The following is a 16596-nucleotide window of genomic DNA, read 5'->3' as shown; positions in this document are numbered from 1 at the left end:
ACGCCTGACAAGAACAGGGTGGGCAGGTAAAATCAGGGGCGATGTTGTTTGCACTGCACCCGTGTTCCACACCATTTTAATGGGCACATTTAGTGAGTGCAGGTGAGGCCTATTTTAGGCCTATAGCCTATTTTGTTATTAGGACTCCAAAGCAGTGATTACTACAGCAGCAAAACTTCAGAAAGCAGGAGCAGGCTGAGAATCTAATGTTTTAAAGTTTCCTTTTCCTTGTTGGGCTGGGCAGAGCCTGGGTTTCCCCCCTCCGTCTCCGATTATAACCAAATGCTTCCGCGCCACACACACAGCTTCTACCTGAATTCCAGGGACACCTTGACATCTCCTCCCTGCCCGGCAGCCAAGGATTGATTCCTGACAGCATCGTGTTGGGAGTTCACCACTGAGATGAGGATGAGGTGTGGGAGGTAAAGTGGTTTGGGCCTCGCTCCAGCCGGACCATGCAAGCTTGGCACTCGCCCTGTCACCCACTCACTGAATTTGTGCTCTGAGTTAAAATCAAGGCTTTGTTCGTATAATCAAAATAGGGAAGATGATCAAACATTACAATGCTGCAACTGGTTTTGTTTTATTCTTTCATGGGGTGTGAGTGTCGCTGGCAAGGCAGCATTTATGCCCATCCCTAATTGCCCTTGAACTGAGTGGCTTGCTTGGCCTTAATAGCAGGTGGTTAAGATGCAACCACATTGTGTGGGTCTGGAGTCACATGGAGGCCAGACCAGGGAAGGATAGCAGATTGCCTTCGCTGAAGGACATTAGTGAACCAGATGGATTTTTACAACAATCGATGAATTATGAATTAATTGATTGAATTTAAATTCCACCAGCTTCCACGGTGGGATTTGAACCCAGGTCCCCAGACTATTGGCCTGGGCCTCTGGATTACTGGTCCACCAGCTCCCCCTAACTGTTGCATCAAATTGTGTAAAGCATTTGTGTAGTTTTCCTAATAAATTGCTCAGTGTGATACTCAACCACAGAGATTAATAAGTTCGGTCTCTGATATATGCTAAGATAAATTATCCCAGTTGGGACCATGGATTACTGTTAGCCTCAGTAATCTTTGGACTTGCACATTAACCAAGAGCCCTGCTTCTGGTGGAAAGCGTAATTCATACTCTTCTCCATGTTGCTGGTGGACTGATAAGCTGATACATTGCTACTCGACACATGACTGCAGTGAACAGTGAATGTGGCACCCAGGACATTAGTTCCTGACTCTTTATGAATAATATAACATGGAGTGCTGCCAACATCCAGGAAAATGTAACCAAGCACGGCTGAGTGCCTACAGGACCGAAGAGGTTAGAATTGCGGCAAACCATGTTTTAAAGCTTGGAATGCTAGATAAATGTAACCGTGTGCACCAAGTGCTGCAAGAATGCTTGTAAGATTTTGAAGGAGCATTGCTTTAATGACGGCAGAGATATTTTGTGAAAAGTTAGATTGATGAATGACATATTAGGTCACAATCTGTGTGTGTAGGGTGTAATTCCGTGCAGGTAAATGTTGTCCTTCTGTGTTAGGTGCAGTGTTGATGGTGTGGAAGACAGAAGAATTGTGGGTATGCAGCTTGATAAGCCCAGCAACACTCTCTTTGTGGCGTTCTCCACTTGTGTCGTGAGGGTGCCTCTTGCTCGATGTGAACGTCACAGCAAGTGCAAAAAGTGAGTTGAGGATGTTCCACTGGCTTGTGTGTTTTAAAAAAATTTGCTTTCCAAAAGTATTTTGCAGGCAATTAAGTTTTGAAGCAACATGAAGGCCAGGTAAGCTATGTCCTGGTGAAGTTATTTGGTGGGGAGGCAGTTTTTCTCTCTTGTGATTTGCAAGAATGATGACCCAGGATATTCATTTGAATTTGTTCTGCTTTCCCTTCCCCAGGACATGTGTTGCTTCTCGAGACCCCTACTGTGGTTGGCTGAAGGACGGATTATGTGCACAGCTATCGTCTGCAACTAAGTAAGTGGTCCCTTTTAAATAACGAAGAGGTGATTGAGCAAACCACTTTGACCAGAGAAGTTAAGCAATTAAAAGTGAGGGTGACTAAACAGGCTCAACAGTGAATATGGCAAAATTGCTTGTTGTATGTCCCCAGAGCCCTCTTGTCATGTTGAATGTCACCTGCTAGTTGCAGAAAGTTAGTTGGTTGCCCTCTTTTATTCGAATTGAACGCTTAGGCCCAGATTTTTGTCACGACGGAGAAGCTCTTGATCATGGCCAAAATCCCAGAAATGATCGGAATTTCAAAGTCCTGCCCTGAACATGGCATTGCCCGTCTTTGCCGGGGCTGGATGGGACTCAGCTGGGGTTTGCACGTGCGCGATTTGCAGAGGCCACTTAAATCACCAACCGCCTCCACTGAAGTGGGATTTTGGATGGTCAGCAGTGTGAAGCCCGCTGTGAGCAGATGAGAACAGGTAAGAGGAGGTCTTGCCTCGGTGGATTCCATTTGGATAGCCAAGGTAAGGGTACCCCTTTGGATAGGGTCCTGGGAAATCTTTGGGAGAATTAAGGCACCCTTCGAAATTGTTAAAATTAAACATGATTAAGCACTTTTTAAGTACATTGGTATATTGAAGCTTTTGAGGAGGTGACCAAGCTGTCAAGGAGTTGTCCAGGAAGTGCCAAAGCTGACAATGAAGTGTCAAAACTGTCCAGGAAGTGTGGGTAGGGGGCATGAGTTAGCATGGGGTATGAGGGGGCATGGGCATGGGTGGAGGGCATGGTTTGGCATAGGTTGGCGTGGATGGAGCATGTGGATTGTGTGTGGGGGTATGAGGGCTAGAGGACTGTTTCTTGTTTCAATATTTTACTTTATTTATTTAACCAATGCTGGTGCACAGAGGCAGGCCTTCTACCCACCCCAACTCCGCACCCAACACCCTCCGCGCTCATTCTGAGGTTGGCCCGCCCACCAGACCCCCGACCAGTGAATGAAAACCTGACCTGCGGGTGGATACTTTTTAAAGGTCGGCTTCGCAGAGCTGGGAAATCTCTTGACTCTGCACATTTGACCCCCGGGAACAAAAATCTACATCTCTTGAGGATTGAAATCAAAATGAAGAGGCAGTGATTTTCCTAAAATGAATAGAAATTGTATTTTTAAATTTTAGAATTGTAGAATTATAGAATACTCTTGTTTGTCATAATTAGAGCATATTGATGTCAAGGCAGCATTTGGCAGAGTGTAGCATCAATGAGCCCTAGCAAAACTGAATGGGTATAGGGCGAAATCTCTCCACTGGTTGGGGTCATACATACCATGAAGGAAGGTGGTTGCGATTGTCGGAGGTTAATTATCTCAGCCCCAGAACATTGCTGCAGGAGCTCCTCAAGGCTCAAACATCTTCAGCTGCTTCATCAACGACCTTCCTTCGGTCATAAGGTCAGAAGTGGGGACGTTCAGTGATGGTTGCACAATGTTGAGCACCATTCGCTACTCCTCAGATACTGAACCAATCCGTATCCATATGCAGCAAGACCTGGACAAACTTCAGGCTTGGGCTTATAAGTGGCAAGCAACACTCGCACCACACAAGTGCCAGACAATGACGATCTCCAACAAGAGAAAATCTAACCATCTCCCCTTGACATTCAATTACATTTCCATTGCTGAATTCCCCACTGTCAATATCCTGGGGTTACAATTGACCAGAAACTTAACTGAACCAGCCATATAAATACTGTGGCTACAAGAGCAAGTCAGAGGCTGGGAATTCTGTAACTCACCTCCTGACACACCAAAGCCTGTCCACCATCTACAAGGCACAAGTCAGGAATCTGATGGAATACTCTCCACTTGCCTGGATGAGTGCAGCTCCAACAACACTCAAGAAGTTTAACACCATCCAGGACAAAGCAGCCTGCTTGATTCGCACCACATCCACCACCTTCATCACCTTCACCACATTCACTCCCTCTACGCCCGACGCACAATAGCAGCAGTGTGTACCATCTAGAAGATGGACTGCAGCAATTCCCCAAGGGTCCTTCAACAGCACCTTCTACCACCTAGAAGGGCAAGGGCAGCAGATGCATGGGGACATCGCCACCTGGAAATTCCCCTCAAAGCCACTCACCATCCTGACTCAGAAATATATCGCCGTTCCTTCACTGTCACTGGGTCAAAATCCTGGAACTCCCTTCCTAAGGGCGCCGTGAGTGTTTCTGCATCGCGTGGACTGCAGCAGTTCAAGAAGGTGACTCCCCACCACTTAGGACAATTAGGGGTGGGAAATAATTGCTGGCCTAGCCAACGATGCCTACATTCTGTGTGAGAATTTTTCTTTTAATTTTAAAAACCTGTTATTGTGGGTGCCTTCCCTCCCAGTTTTCCTTTATCTCGCTGGTAGACAAATCTGCTGTAACAGTTGCTATGAGGTGGCCTAGTGGCAGTTTGCCACCTGATTTTTATACCCTCCAGTGGGTAAGCACACAGGTTTTACTTAGATCACCAGCTGAAATCAGGAGCTTGGCAAACTTACAGCACACAGGCACAGATCCACATCTGACCACAGAGTTTTCCCAGCTATGCACAATCAAATAAAGGAAAATAATTCTCTATGTTAATATGTAACTTGTATTCTAAATGGCACAGTATCTTGTAACATTGAGGTGCAGCAGCAACCAAATATTCCTTATCTTGCTATACAATCTTTTATTAGAAATGAACATAATCAGTAACCTCATATTATGAGGGTGCAAGTACAACAAATAGGCCTAGAATGATGACCATGCCCATTTCTGGGAACACAAGTGGTACAAAAACCATTCCTCAGTGCCTGAATGATAAGGCATGTTACTGTATTGGGCTTTGAGACTTACTTAGATCAAGCCAGTGAGCCACCAGGAGTAGCCAAGAGTAATAGACAGCTAGCACATACAAGGGGCCCAATGTCTGTTTCAGATGGACACTGCACGCTGATTGACAGGCCTTTGCCAATATGGTGGGAGGTGCATTTCCTGTTCATAATGAGCATGGACTTCCTGCCCACCAAACTGTAAGCTTGGAGGCTGTTTAGCATCCTAAAAACAAATGATGTACAGCCAATGTTTTAAACCCTATGTGCCAAATTTAAGTTCCAGGATGTTTCTGGCGCTATTATCATGTTAGCCAATTCTACCCCTTTTCCCTTGAAAACTATATCAGTGGCTTAGTTCTAGCCTTGACCATAAGCCAGTTCCTTTGATGGGAAAGACGGTACGGGCAGAAATTTTCACTCGGTGGGCAGGTGCGCGCTCGAGCGTGAAATGCCGCGCATTGACGTCGGCCAAGCGTGCCGACATCAACGCGCAGTTGCGTGATAGTTCAGTTGGCGCGCCCGCCAACAGTTCAGAGACCTATTTAAAGGCCCTTAAGCAATCAATTAACAGTTGGCGGGCAGGCGATAAGGCCAAGCATTTTTTTTGGAAACCTCACCCATGGGCGAGATGAGGTTTCCAAAAGCAAATAAAAATAAAATAAAAATTTTAGTTTTTCACTAATAACGTGTCCCTGCTCATGTGACAGAGTCTCCGTGCCTCAGGGAGATAATGCAGTGCTCACTTGCTGGTAGAAATCTATAATGCAGGATTGTTTCAATGTATCCCCTTACTGACCCCACTTTAGAGTTTGGAAGTAGGACGTCATTAAGGTCCAATCACAAACAAGGATCCTAGCTGATTCACCCTGCCCTTTCCTCCGCAATGAATTTGTTCTTACCTTGGTTTCAGTTGGGATCTGCTAACCAGCAAAGGTCAGAGGTCAGAATTTTTTGATATGTTATGTGCTCCATGCATAAGTGCCATGGACAGTGTCAATTCCAACCAAAGCATGAACTGAACCCCACATTTCAGAGTTTCATGTGCTAATATGTATCATCTTACTGTTTGTAACCGTTGGATGTGTCTCCCTGTTTTATGTAGATCATCATTTGAGCAAGACATTGAGCATGGCAACACAGATGGTCTGGGAGACTGCCAAAGTAAGCTTACCTGTATTTTTGTTGGGTTAATATACTTTTTTTGATGTCCATGCAGCAATATTATTTCAAAAGGATAGTGTTGCGTTTCAGATCATTTCTAATGGTGTGAAAGTATGTTAAGGGAAATACCGTGATGTGTAAATTGCAATCTTTGAAGATCACTCATTTACACGAGCCTAGTACTCGGCACTTACTATTATTCTCGAGTGTCGGGTACAATATTAACTGTTGTCTTTGCAATCCAATGGCCAACACAGGAATGTGTATTGTTAGTTCTGACTAAGAGCTCTCCTTCAAGGAAATAACCCATTTTCTGCAATTCATTAAATATTTGTCCAAGAGTTGAAGTAAACTAATTGTGCAAAAAAATTGTGGAGAAAAAGTTAAACTTTCATATTTTTGTAAATATTAGGCCTGATTAAAGGAGATTGTTTGATTATATCTTCAACGTAAGTACTTTTTACCAGCCCACTGTGTAGCCAAAAAAGTGATTAAAAACCTTGTTGTAACTGGGAGATAATTTTTGTAGCTTTTTCTAAATACCTTGGTATGGGGGAGTACTTGGCAGAGGAAGGAATTCTATGCAAGCCCTTCTTCTGTACCTCTCAGACTCTGTTATTTGTCTAAACCATTTCTGATACATAGATAAAGGATTAACATTTACAATAATGCGAGTAGAAATGGATGATAAAATCTTAGACCTTTATATTTGTGTTATTCACTTAGCAAAATGGCTTCTGGTGAAATGATTGGGGTTAGTGTGGTTTAGGCATATTATGTATGGAGTAGTTTCTACAGGCAATGAGCTTGTACAATGCTGTTGTCTCTTCCTTTTGCTAGTTCTGAATTGTTATGTTCCCTGTTACTTTTGAAGTGCCTCGTGTAACACAGGTCTATTTATAAATTGCTTTGAAAAAAGTACCTAATTATTCCATAGCTTTTTATTTGCAAAAAGAAAACCCTTACAAATTGTTAACAAATATTATGTAATCCTGAATCAGCTAATTGTGTCGAGGTTACCATTTTGACACCTTTTCCTTCTCGTTTTTTGCAGACTCCTTTGTGGCACTGAATGGTAAGTCTGCCTTGGCTCAGTTGTTTGATTTAATTGGTGACATAAGCATTCAGTTCATGCTGCACCTTTCCCATTCCTAACTACATTTTATCAATGGTATTTACATTCAAGATGCTTTATTGCTGTTATCTTTTATTTCCCTCCCTTCTTTTGAGGCGTCTTTTTTTCATTTCCACAATTGTTTTCTTCTTAGACTTTTCAACCACTCCACAAGGCCATGAAATGTCTCGTGATACAATACATGGTCAGTGTTTTTTTTTAACCCAATTTTATTGACTTTATTCGAGAATGCACTTACTTTAACCTTGAATCAATCCATCCTCCAATGTAGATCATTTAGCTATCATTACTTGGTTTCTTTATCTGTCTTTTATATTTAATGTTCAACTTTTCTTAATAGCTTTTTGTAGACACTAGCATAATATTAAACCCAAGGTTTTACTGATTAGAGCATTTGCAGTGCCTAATCACAGTGGATGTCCTTGATTGGAGATAAACAGGACTATTTTGTCTAACACATTGCATGCATACATAAATACATACATGGACATGCTGATTATATGATATCCTGTATTCTACAACACTGGATCCTTCCTTGTGTGTGACTCCATTGTCAAATTTTGAATAAGATTTGCACCTCAAACAGAGATTTCTCTAAGTAAAAACTTACTGCAAAAAGAGCCCTGGAAAAGGTCTTAACTTTGGATTGTTCCAGACATTAGTGAAAGAGTAAGAAGCAAAGCCATGAGTTGTGCCTTGCCAGCGCAGCAGAGATTGAAATATCCTCAGCCACTAGGAAGCCTAGTGAAGCATTTACCCTCCTCCATCCTATCATTTTCTTCCTTTTCCCTCCCGTCTCTCTTGAAAGCACAGATTCTTGTGCCCATACTTCATGTGTGAGTCCAGACGTTTTGGCAGACTATTCATTCATGGGGAATAGCAAAGGCGATTCAATGCTGTCTTCACCTGACATTCACACACACTGTACTGTTTAAGAGGGGCTGCTGAATAATTATCAGGAGCAGGAAATCTGCCTTTTCATTCATCTTCTGCCCTCCCAAATCCAATGGCAGTAAGGCAAATTGTAGCACCGCATTTGATAAACATGAACTCAGCAAAGGACAATGACTTCTCTGATCTGTAGGGCTCAGGACCACATCCTATGGTGCATTTGCCCACCAAGGAAGTTAAGAGCTGAACAATTTCAAAAATCATGGCTTTCTTAGCTATTCTGCTGATTTATTTTTGGAGCATCCATTAGATTGCATACAGGTTTCTGTGTAGATACCAATCAGCATCTTGTATTTCTTAAGCTTTCCTTTCTGAACTTTTTACTTTATGTAATTCGAGGGGGTAAAAAAGGATGGAAAAGGAGCCAATGATGGACAAATTCTCATATAGTGTTGGGGAATTAAACCCTAAGAGGGGGAAATGTGGAGCATCAGTGTTGAAGGTGGATTAATTTTAATAATTAACCTCATTGCCCTTGACCTCAAGTAATAGTTTGGACAGAGTAGAATTTATGCATGCTTAATATTTTATCACTACTAAAAAATTATAGCGTGCATATGAAGACAACATCTTACGTAGTTGTCTTTTAACCAGGATGTGCATTTTTCCAAGCAATTTATTTCCTAAAGAATAGCTTCCTCATAAAATGAGACATTAACAATGCAAGCTGTTCCACCCACCCCGATTCTTTTTCCTGTAATATAAACGCACCCTGGGGTTACACTAATAAGGTCGGCTGCTAAAGCAATACATCCTGTCACAGTTGATGGTGAGTAATGAAATGCTCCTGTCAGAGTGATCTTTCAGCCTATAGCATCAAGCAAAATAAATCCCTTTTAATGATTAGGGCTCGCGGAATGAAGGACAATTATGTGGCAAAATCATAGTTAACAATCCTTAAAGTAAGCAGTCCCCAGTCTTTCAAAGGGAGCTTCTATTGCTGTCATATTTACTCTGAGCTTCTGTCACACAGATGCGATGTGCCGCCGGCTGGGTATAAGTTTGTCACTGTTGACTACATTTCTCATTGCAGATTCAATGTGAAAGAGAAAAAGTAGATTGAGTTAATTTAATGTAATATAAAAAGGACAATTGAGCCGTACTAGAGCAGATGTTTCTTTTTTATTCCTGACTTAACAAAAAGTTTCGATTCTTAGTCTGAGTAGAATAGAATGACCTTGACTGTGTTTACAATAATGACAGGCCACTTCAGTTCTGCCTTTTCCACCACCACCCCTCCTACAGCAATTAAGGAGGGTTATGATGCCCACGGGCGGATGCTGGACCGGAAGAATGTTGTTGCGTCCTCTGAAAGCATAGATCCGTATATGGCTAACCCTCCACACAGTCACCATGATACCAACGGTAAGGCCTTGGAAGCACTTATTTCTGTAATGGGGGTAAATGGCAGCGGAGCTGATTCCAGCTGAATATAACTCATTGCCATCTCATTTAAAAAATATAAGGATTTAATTGGCTCTTGGTGTCACTCCCAACTCTTTATATAACCAGGCAGTTCATGCACATGCATAAGATAGATTATTTTAAAAGCAAAATTTTATACATAGGAACATAAGAAACAGGGACAGGAGTAGACCATTCAGCACCTCGAGCCTACTCCGCCATTCAATAAGATCATGGCTCATCTTCTTGTGTTTCGATTTCCACCATTCCCATCGAACCCCAATAACCTTTGATTCCCTTGCCCAACAAGAATCCATCTAAGAAAAAAAGCAAAAAACTGCGGACGCTGGAAATCCAAAACAAAAACAAAAATACCTGGAAAAACTCAGCAGGTCTGACAGCGTCTGCGGAGAGGAACACAGTTAACGTTTCGAGTCGAGTCTATCTACTTCTGCCTTAAAAATATTCAGCGACTCCACTTCCACTGCCTCCTGAGGCAGAGAATTCCAAAGCTGCACAACCCTCTGAGAGAAAAAATTTCACCTTATCTCTGTCCTAAAAGGGTGACCTCTAACTTTAGGATAATTTTGTATATCCCCAGAATTCTTATGAGCAAAGATTTAGCACCCTTGATGTTTAATCTGCTTTAAAAAGGAAATGGAGATTTCTTGAACTTCTTTTAAAATACGTTTTAAAATTAGTTTCCAGTTCCCTCCCCATTGACATTGCAAAACCTTGCATTTTACAACTGAGCACAGTGTTTCTAGGCTATCAGACGTGCACCAATTAGAGTGATGTGCGCTTCTTATTTTTACTTTTTCTTTGCTTCCTATTTATTCTTCCCCTGACCTGGAAAATGGGAACATTCATACACATTCCCCAGTCATCCCATAATTGACCTAGGAGCACTCAATGTTGACGGTGGATGACCAAATTGGGAAAGTGCTACCTTCCTCAAAGATGATGCTCAACACCTTGATAACTGCATTTTTTTCCAAAAAAGTTTTTTTTAAATAGTTTTAAAAGAAAAGTTCATAAAATTTTTTTGTTGGGTTAATTTACTACATTAAATAGAAATAGCCTATGATATTCATTAAAGCTTATTATGGGCCTGTAATAAGTTTGTGGTTTCATCAAAATGTTCAAACTGAGCATAAAGAGAAAGCTGATAAAAGCGAGTTAACCTAAGTAGCTTTAAACTATAAATAAATAAAACACGTCCTCCAAGTTTATCGTGAGGCCTGAACTTGTCAGTTTAAAAACTACCCTCAGGGTAGACAACGCAAAACAGAGTTTTAGCATTGATTTAAGACAGCTGTTAGTCATTTTAACTCTTTTACAGTAATAAAGACAAAGTTTAAAAATTATAAACAATAGCTTGTACGGAGAGGGCTAGACTAGTATCTGTATGAATCTGCTTTAGTGTGTTGGCACAGAGGAAAAGTAAAACTCATGCACAATAAGAAGGATGAGTAATTGGGGGAGTAAATATTGCCCAAGAGAATAAAAGAGAAAGAAACACCCTACCAGCTATAAAATCCCAGGTTTGATTTGTGGTCTATACTGCAGTAACTGATCTCAGTCAGGAAAACACTTGGGGCACTTTAATTGGCCTCAATGTCTTATGCTGAAGAGGGTGAAAATCAGCCAGGATTTTCACTCGCTTAACCCAGCGCCCACTGCTACAAAGTGCCTGCGTGTGGACTAAAAAAAGAAAATGCTTGAAACACTCAGCAGGTCAGGCAGCATCTGTGGAGAGAGAAACAGAACTGACATTTCAAGTCAATGACCTTTCTACAGAGCCCTGCATTAGGACCTTGGATGAGAACACCTGAGGGCTGCTCTTGTGTTGCCCTCCACATATCATTGGCTTACTGACACTTAATGCCTTATGAAAAGTGACATTTGGGCTGTACCTCAGCAGGATTACCATCAGTTGGGGTGGAAACGAAAGAAAATTTGCATTAAGAAGTGACTTCATTGTCATTGTGAATAAAGTTGACCCACAGATAGGATTTTACTAGTAACTGGCCCTAGTCCAAATTGATTTCCTTCCATAGTTTTCACTCAGATTTAATTATCTTTAGGGTCTGTTATGATTATTACAGAGAATGGCAGTGACCCTAGAGCCATATTAGCACTTAACAAGGTCAATTTAATTTTTGGTGCTCTTTAGGGCATCATTATGATTTGTACTGACAGAGCTGGAAGCAGTTTACCTCTTGGTGAACAACAATGGTAGCAGAGGTGAATGCATGGATCTGACATTCTGGTGTGTGGGTGTGCTTTTAATATACTAAATGATCTGTATAGCTTGGTATTGACTGCATTTAATGGTTTTATTGAAAAATGGGTTGGTTTATTTGTTTATTTCTTAGTTTTTTTTTATTGTTATTGTGGTGTGATTTTTTTCTGTTGGCACTTGAGAATTCTGTTCAGTTTATTTTGCACAATGCCACATGAAGTTCTTCGATGTCAGAACTTCACATTTCTTACTTTGCTGACTTGCTTTCTGTCACTATTTTTTACAAAATGAGCACATGCAAGAAGTCCATATTCACTGCTGACTCTGCACCTCTGCTGTTTCGCTAAATATTGCTCTTTTTAATCACCTGCTTTCTGCGTTACATCCTGCCTCCTTGAAGATGTCACACCCACATGATCAGCTTCCTTTGAGTTGTGCTTTTTAAAAAAGAATTCCTCTTGTTGCAGAATTAGTGGAATGACCTGACAGGCCGATTCATGTGGGTGAGACATGATGTGTGTGCAGCAGCTTCTGATATTAAATGTACTCTGGAATATTTTCAAAACAGTTTCAAAATTAGCAATCACCTTCGTTCCTTCAAATACAACCACATTGGCTGGCCATTTTTATTTCTGTTTTTTTAAATCTTTCAGAGTATGCTGCTTTCTGCTGTATTTTTGTGTGCTAAACTAACTGTATGACTTACCATAGCGAGAAATGAATTTAGCCCTCCAGTCTAACCTTCCCTTCTGCTGCCATTGTATTGAAGACCTCCCTCCCACTGAACATTTCATCTCCTTGGTATGAAATGTTCCAAGGCCTTACAGTATGTAGTATGATTCATTACTAACAACAGAAATAGAGGAGAAAACAATCTCTCATCAGTACTGTAGAATGAAAAACTCTCCTTGTTTTCCCCTTTAGGAATTGACCCTTCCCTCTTTCCTCCTTGTGGTTTATGTCTGCATGTCCTTGTGACCCTTGTTTAGTAGTTTATGATATCTTTCAATTGCCTGAGTCAAGGATAGCCCCTCTATTCTGTTACCCCTTATCTCAGCTACCAGATGTCTGGAGCCGGTGCAGTCTCTGTCTAGGTGATATGAATATTATAGTTCATACAGGCAGTGGTTTAGAATTGCTGGTTTACCAGATTAACTCGAGAAAATTTCTTTTACACTTGCAATTTTTATCTTTGTGTCCCTTCATAATCGTACAGCATTGAACATTTAGGTTTCCACATAAAGCTTCCTCAATTGCAAAGTAGCACAATATTTTCATCTTATTTCAGCTTGAATTCTGTCAAATCTGCATTCTGAATTGCATTGCCAATCCATCTGTACTTTATTATTCAGACAGACATGAGAAACTGTTTCTTGCCACAGACGTTGCTTCATCTTGTGCTTGATGTTAATATCTCCTCACTGATTAGGAGGCTGGTGAAAGTCTGGGCAAAGTTTAAAACCTCTCTGGCCTCACTGTTGAGAGCTGTGTTTCCTCAAACAAGAGTCTTGTGTGCATTTTGTAGTCTGCACTGTTGCTTTATGACAGAAATTTTTTTTTTGCAGGACATTTTGACAAAATTTGTTCATCCTTTCTCATGTTACGTTCTGCAAACTGTAAACTAAGAGGCCTTTTTAGTCTATTTGGGCTTTTTTGGTCATACAACCGCCAAATTTAATAAATTTCTGTTCACTGGATCTGTATGTTGTTTAAGACACATGCTCAATCATTTTGTGCTCAACCTCAAGTGACAAATATTAGTCAAGGCTGTCAGGCGCTATTAATATGAAGAAGTTTAACAAAAGTGCATTATTATTTTATAGCTTTAGATTATTCATTACAATTATTACAGGTTGTCACCAGAAGCTGCATCATGGGTCAATGTGCTTATGATCTATGATTCAAGTGTAATTTGCTAGTAAATACAACAGTGACAATTCTGCTTACCTGCTTTGATTTATTTTACTTGAAACATAAAGTAGATGAAAACTATACAAATCTATATAGGCTGGCAGCAAGCCTATATTTGCTGTGTGATAGGGGTTTCCTGCCTCCCCAGGAAGTAATTTATTCCACTAAGTGCCTTTCCTCGTACTGTGTTATTTTAAAAGTTCTGACTTAATGCCTGACAAATAATCTCTGCTCGGTGGCTGACACCGAGATGGAATGGGGTCATAATTCTTCAGATCTCTTTGACCTACCCTCAGTGAAATCAACATCAGCCTGTTCATCATCCTATAAGTTGGTGTTTAATGGACTGCAGATTTTGTTAAGTAAAACTTAACAGTGATTAGATGATACTTCAGAAAACTGTAAAAATTAGAGATGAATTAATTGTGGGGGGTTCGAATTTTACCTGTTAAGATAGTGGAAAGAAACCTTTGACTCAAATCAGGGAGGAAATTGAATATCATTAAGTGCATGTTTTGAGCAAAAGATCAGCATTGGGGAACCGATGTGCTGGTTTAATGATCATGTCCACTGGCTAGAGATCCAGTGGCAACCCCGCCACAGCCATTCCCAAACGCTGCAATTCAATTAAAAGACAATCGGACACATACTTGGCCAAGGTCAGGATTCCCGGGTTTTGCAGGGTGAAAGTCTGGTGGCCACTGCCGGTACTGCAGTTAGCTCCAGGAAGAGGAGCAGCCAGAACACAGGGATGGATGTAGGGTGGCCTCGTCAAGGCCAGACCAGAGAAAGGTGTCAGCTTGAAGGGCGGGAGAATGGAGTCTTCCCACAGGTGAGGCCCTTGACACGAGTGGGTCCCTCCATTGGGCACAAGGTGCCCAAACAGGTGGAACTCCTATCCCCCCCGAGCACTAGCAGTCCTGCCAGGCTGTACCTGACAGAGCGCCCACATACCCTGTAGGCTGACGCTCTTAATTTTTCCACTTAAGGGTCTCGATTGACCTTCAGGCGGGAACGACATCCTCAAAACTCCCTGCCGCAGACTTAATTGATGAGAGTGGGTGAGGGGACACGCTCTCCACCCGGAGCATTGCTGTTCCGTTCCGTTATATGTCCCCCCGTTTCTGACAGGCAGCTTAAAATTCCTCCCTATATTCCCCAGCAGTATGTCAGCTGCCAGACTGGAAGCCATCAACTAATTTCTGTGAACAATGCCTGCTTGAAACAGGCATTTAGAAATAGAAACAAAGTGCCGCAAATACTCAACAGGTCTGGCAGCATCTGTGGAGAGATAAACGGAGTTAAAGTTTCAAGCTGAATATGACCCTCCTGAGCGTTCAGAAACATTGTTTATATGAATTAAAACCTTAACCACAAATGTAGGATTCTCAAGGCAAAGTTGGTCATCATGTGGGCCGAGCTTGCGCTGTGCCTGCTTCTCACAATTATTCTGGGATTCCAGTAGTCTTTACAGGGCCCATTGATGGTCACCCACAAAATGACTCTCGTTATCCTGTGGCTGCTGCTGGCTCAAACTCACCCTTCCCTTCCTTCACTACTTCCCCTTGCCAGACTCCCAGAGAGCTAGCAGAGGGCCATCTCAACACTGCAACCAAAAAAGTTACCAACTGTTGAGCTGCATCGGGATGCCCAATTGCTGTCCACATCTCAATTTTTGCTATCTTTGGCTATGTTAGAGGTTAAATGTAGGTTATTGTTGTAAGTAATTTTCCACCCTATTCTTCCAAGGCTATTCACTATCAGTGGTTGCAAAGATGGACAGTGAACGCCTTTCAGGCCTCTTCCAAAGGTCTATGTAACTGCAAGCTGGGCGAGGACAGAGCAGCCCAAGGATTGCTCTTATTTCCACAACCAACCCTAAGAAGGATGGTGGTGAGCTGCCTTCTTGAACCGCTGCAATTCATGTGGTGTAGGTACACCCACTGTGCTGTTAGGAAGGGAGTTCCAGGATTTTGACCCAGTGACAGTGAAGTAACGGTGATATATTTCCAAGTCGGGATGGTGAGTGACCTGGGAGGGGAGCTCACAGGTGGTGAGGTTCCCATCTATCTGCTGCCTTGTCCTTCTAGGTGGTAGAGGTTGAGAGTTTAGAAGGTGCTGTCCAAAGAGCCTCGGTGAGTTGCTGCAGTGCATCTTGTAGATGGTACACACTGCTGCCACTGTGTGTTGGTGATGGAGGGAGTGAATGTTTAAGGTGGTGGATGGGGTGCCAATCAAGCAGACTGCTTTGACCAGGATTGTGTTGAGTTTCTTGAGCTGCACTCATCCAAACAAGTGGGGAGTATTCCATCACACTTCTGACTTGTGTGTTATAGATGGTGGACAGGCATTAGGGAGTCAGGAGGGGAGTTACTCACTGTAAACTTCTCAGCCTCTGGCCTCCTCTTGTAGCCACAGTACTTTTATGGTTGATCTGGTTGAGATTCTGATCAAAAGTAACCCCTAGGACATTGATGGTGTGGGATTCAGTGATGGTAATGCCATTGAACAACAGATGGAGGTGGTTCAATTCTCTCTTTTTAGAGAGACACATTGCCCAGCACTTGTGTGGCATGAATGTTACATACTAATGCAGCCCAAGCATGAATGTTGTCCAGGTGTTGCTGCTTATGGGCATGGACTGCTTCATTAACTGAGGGGATGCAAATGGTACTGAACACTTTGTTCGTCAGTGAAAATCCCCAATTCTGACCTTATTATGGACACAAGGTCATTGATGAAGCAGCTGAAGATGTTTGGGCCGAGGACATTACCCTGAGGAACTCCTGCAGTGATGTCCTGGGGGCAACAACCACTACCAGCTTCCTTTGAGCTATGTATGACTCCAACCAACGGAGAGTTCCCCCCCAATTCCCATTGAATTCAATTTTACTGGGGCCCCCGCCATACCTGATCAATAGCTGAGAACAAAGACAAAAAAAGTGTGAAAAAGACCAGGTTGAAGCATTTGC

General features: G+C 42.1%; 1 protein-coding gene across 2 annotated transcripts in view; it reads left to right on the top strand.

Moving 5' to 3' along the window:
* sema6a (sema domain, transmembrane domain (TM), and cytoplasmic domain, (semaphorin) 6A) overlaps window positions 1-16596 on the top strand; it is a 166982-nt gene that overhangs the window by 142649 nt on the left and 7737 nt on the right. For both annotated transcript variants that reach the window (XM_041186608.1, XM_041186609.1), the window contains 6 exons: window positions 1542-1682; window positions 1897-1974; window positions 5920-5978; window positions 7033-7053; window positions 7247-7297; window positions 9268-9429. In XM_041186608.1, the coding sequence (XP_041042542.1) occupies window positions 1542-1682; window positions 1897-1974; window positions 5920-5978; window positions 7033-7053; window positions 7247-7297; window positions 9268-9429 (512 nt within the window). The remainder of the gene's footprint in view (window positions 1-1541; window positions 1683-1896; window positions 1975-5919; window positions 5979-7032; window positions 7054-7246; window positions 7298-9267; window positions 9430-16596) is intronic.

Source organism: Carcharodon carcharias, chromosome 4 (assembly GCF_017639515.1).
Source record: "Carcharodon carcharias isolate sCarCar2 chromosome 4, sCarCar2.pri, whole genome shotgun sequence".
Lineage (NCBI taxonomy): Eukaryota > Metazoa > Chordata > Chondrichthyes > Lamniformes > Lamnidae > Carcharodon > Carcharodon carcharias.
Note: the sequence above shows the minus strand (reverse complement) of the source record. Positions and strands in the feature narration are given on the sequence as shown.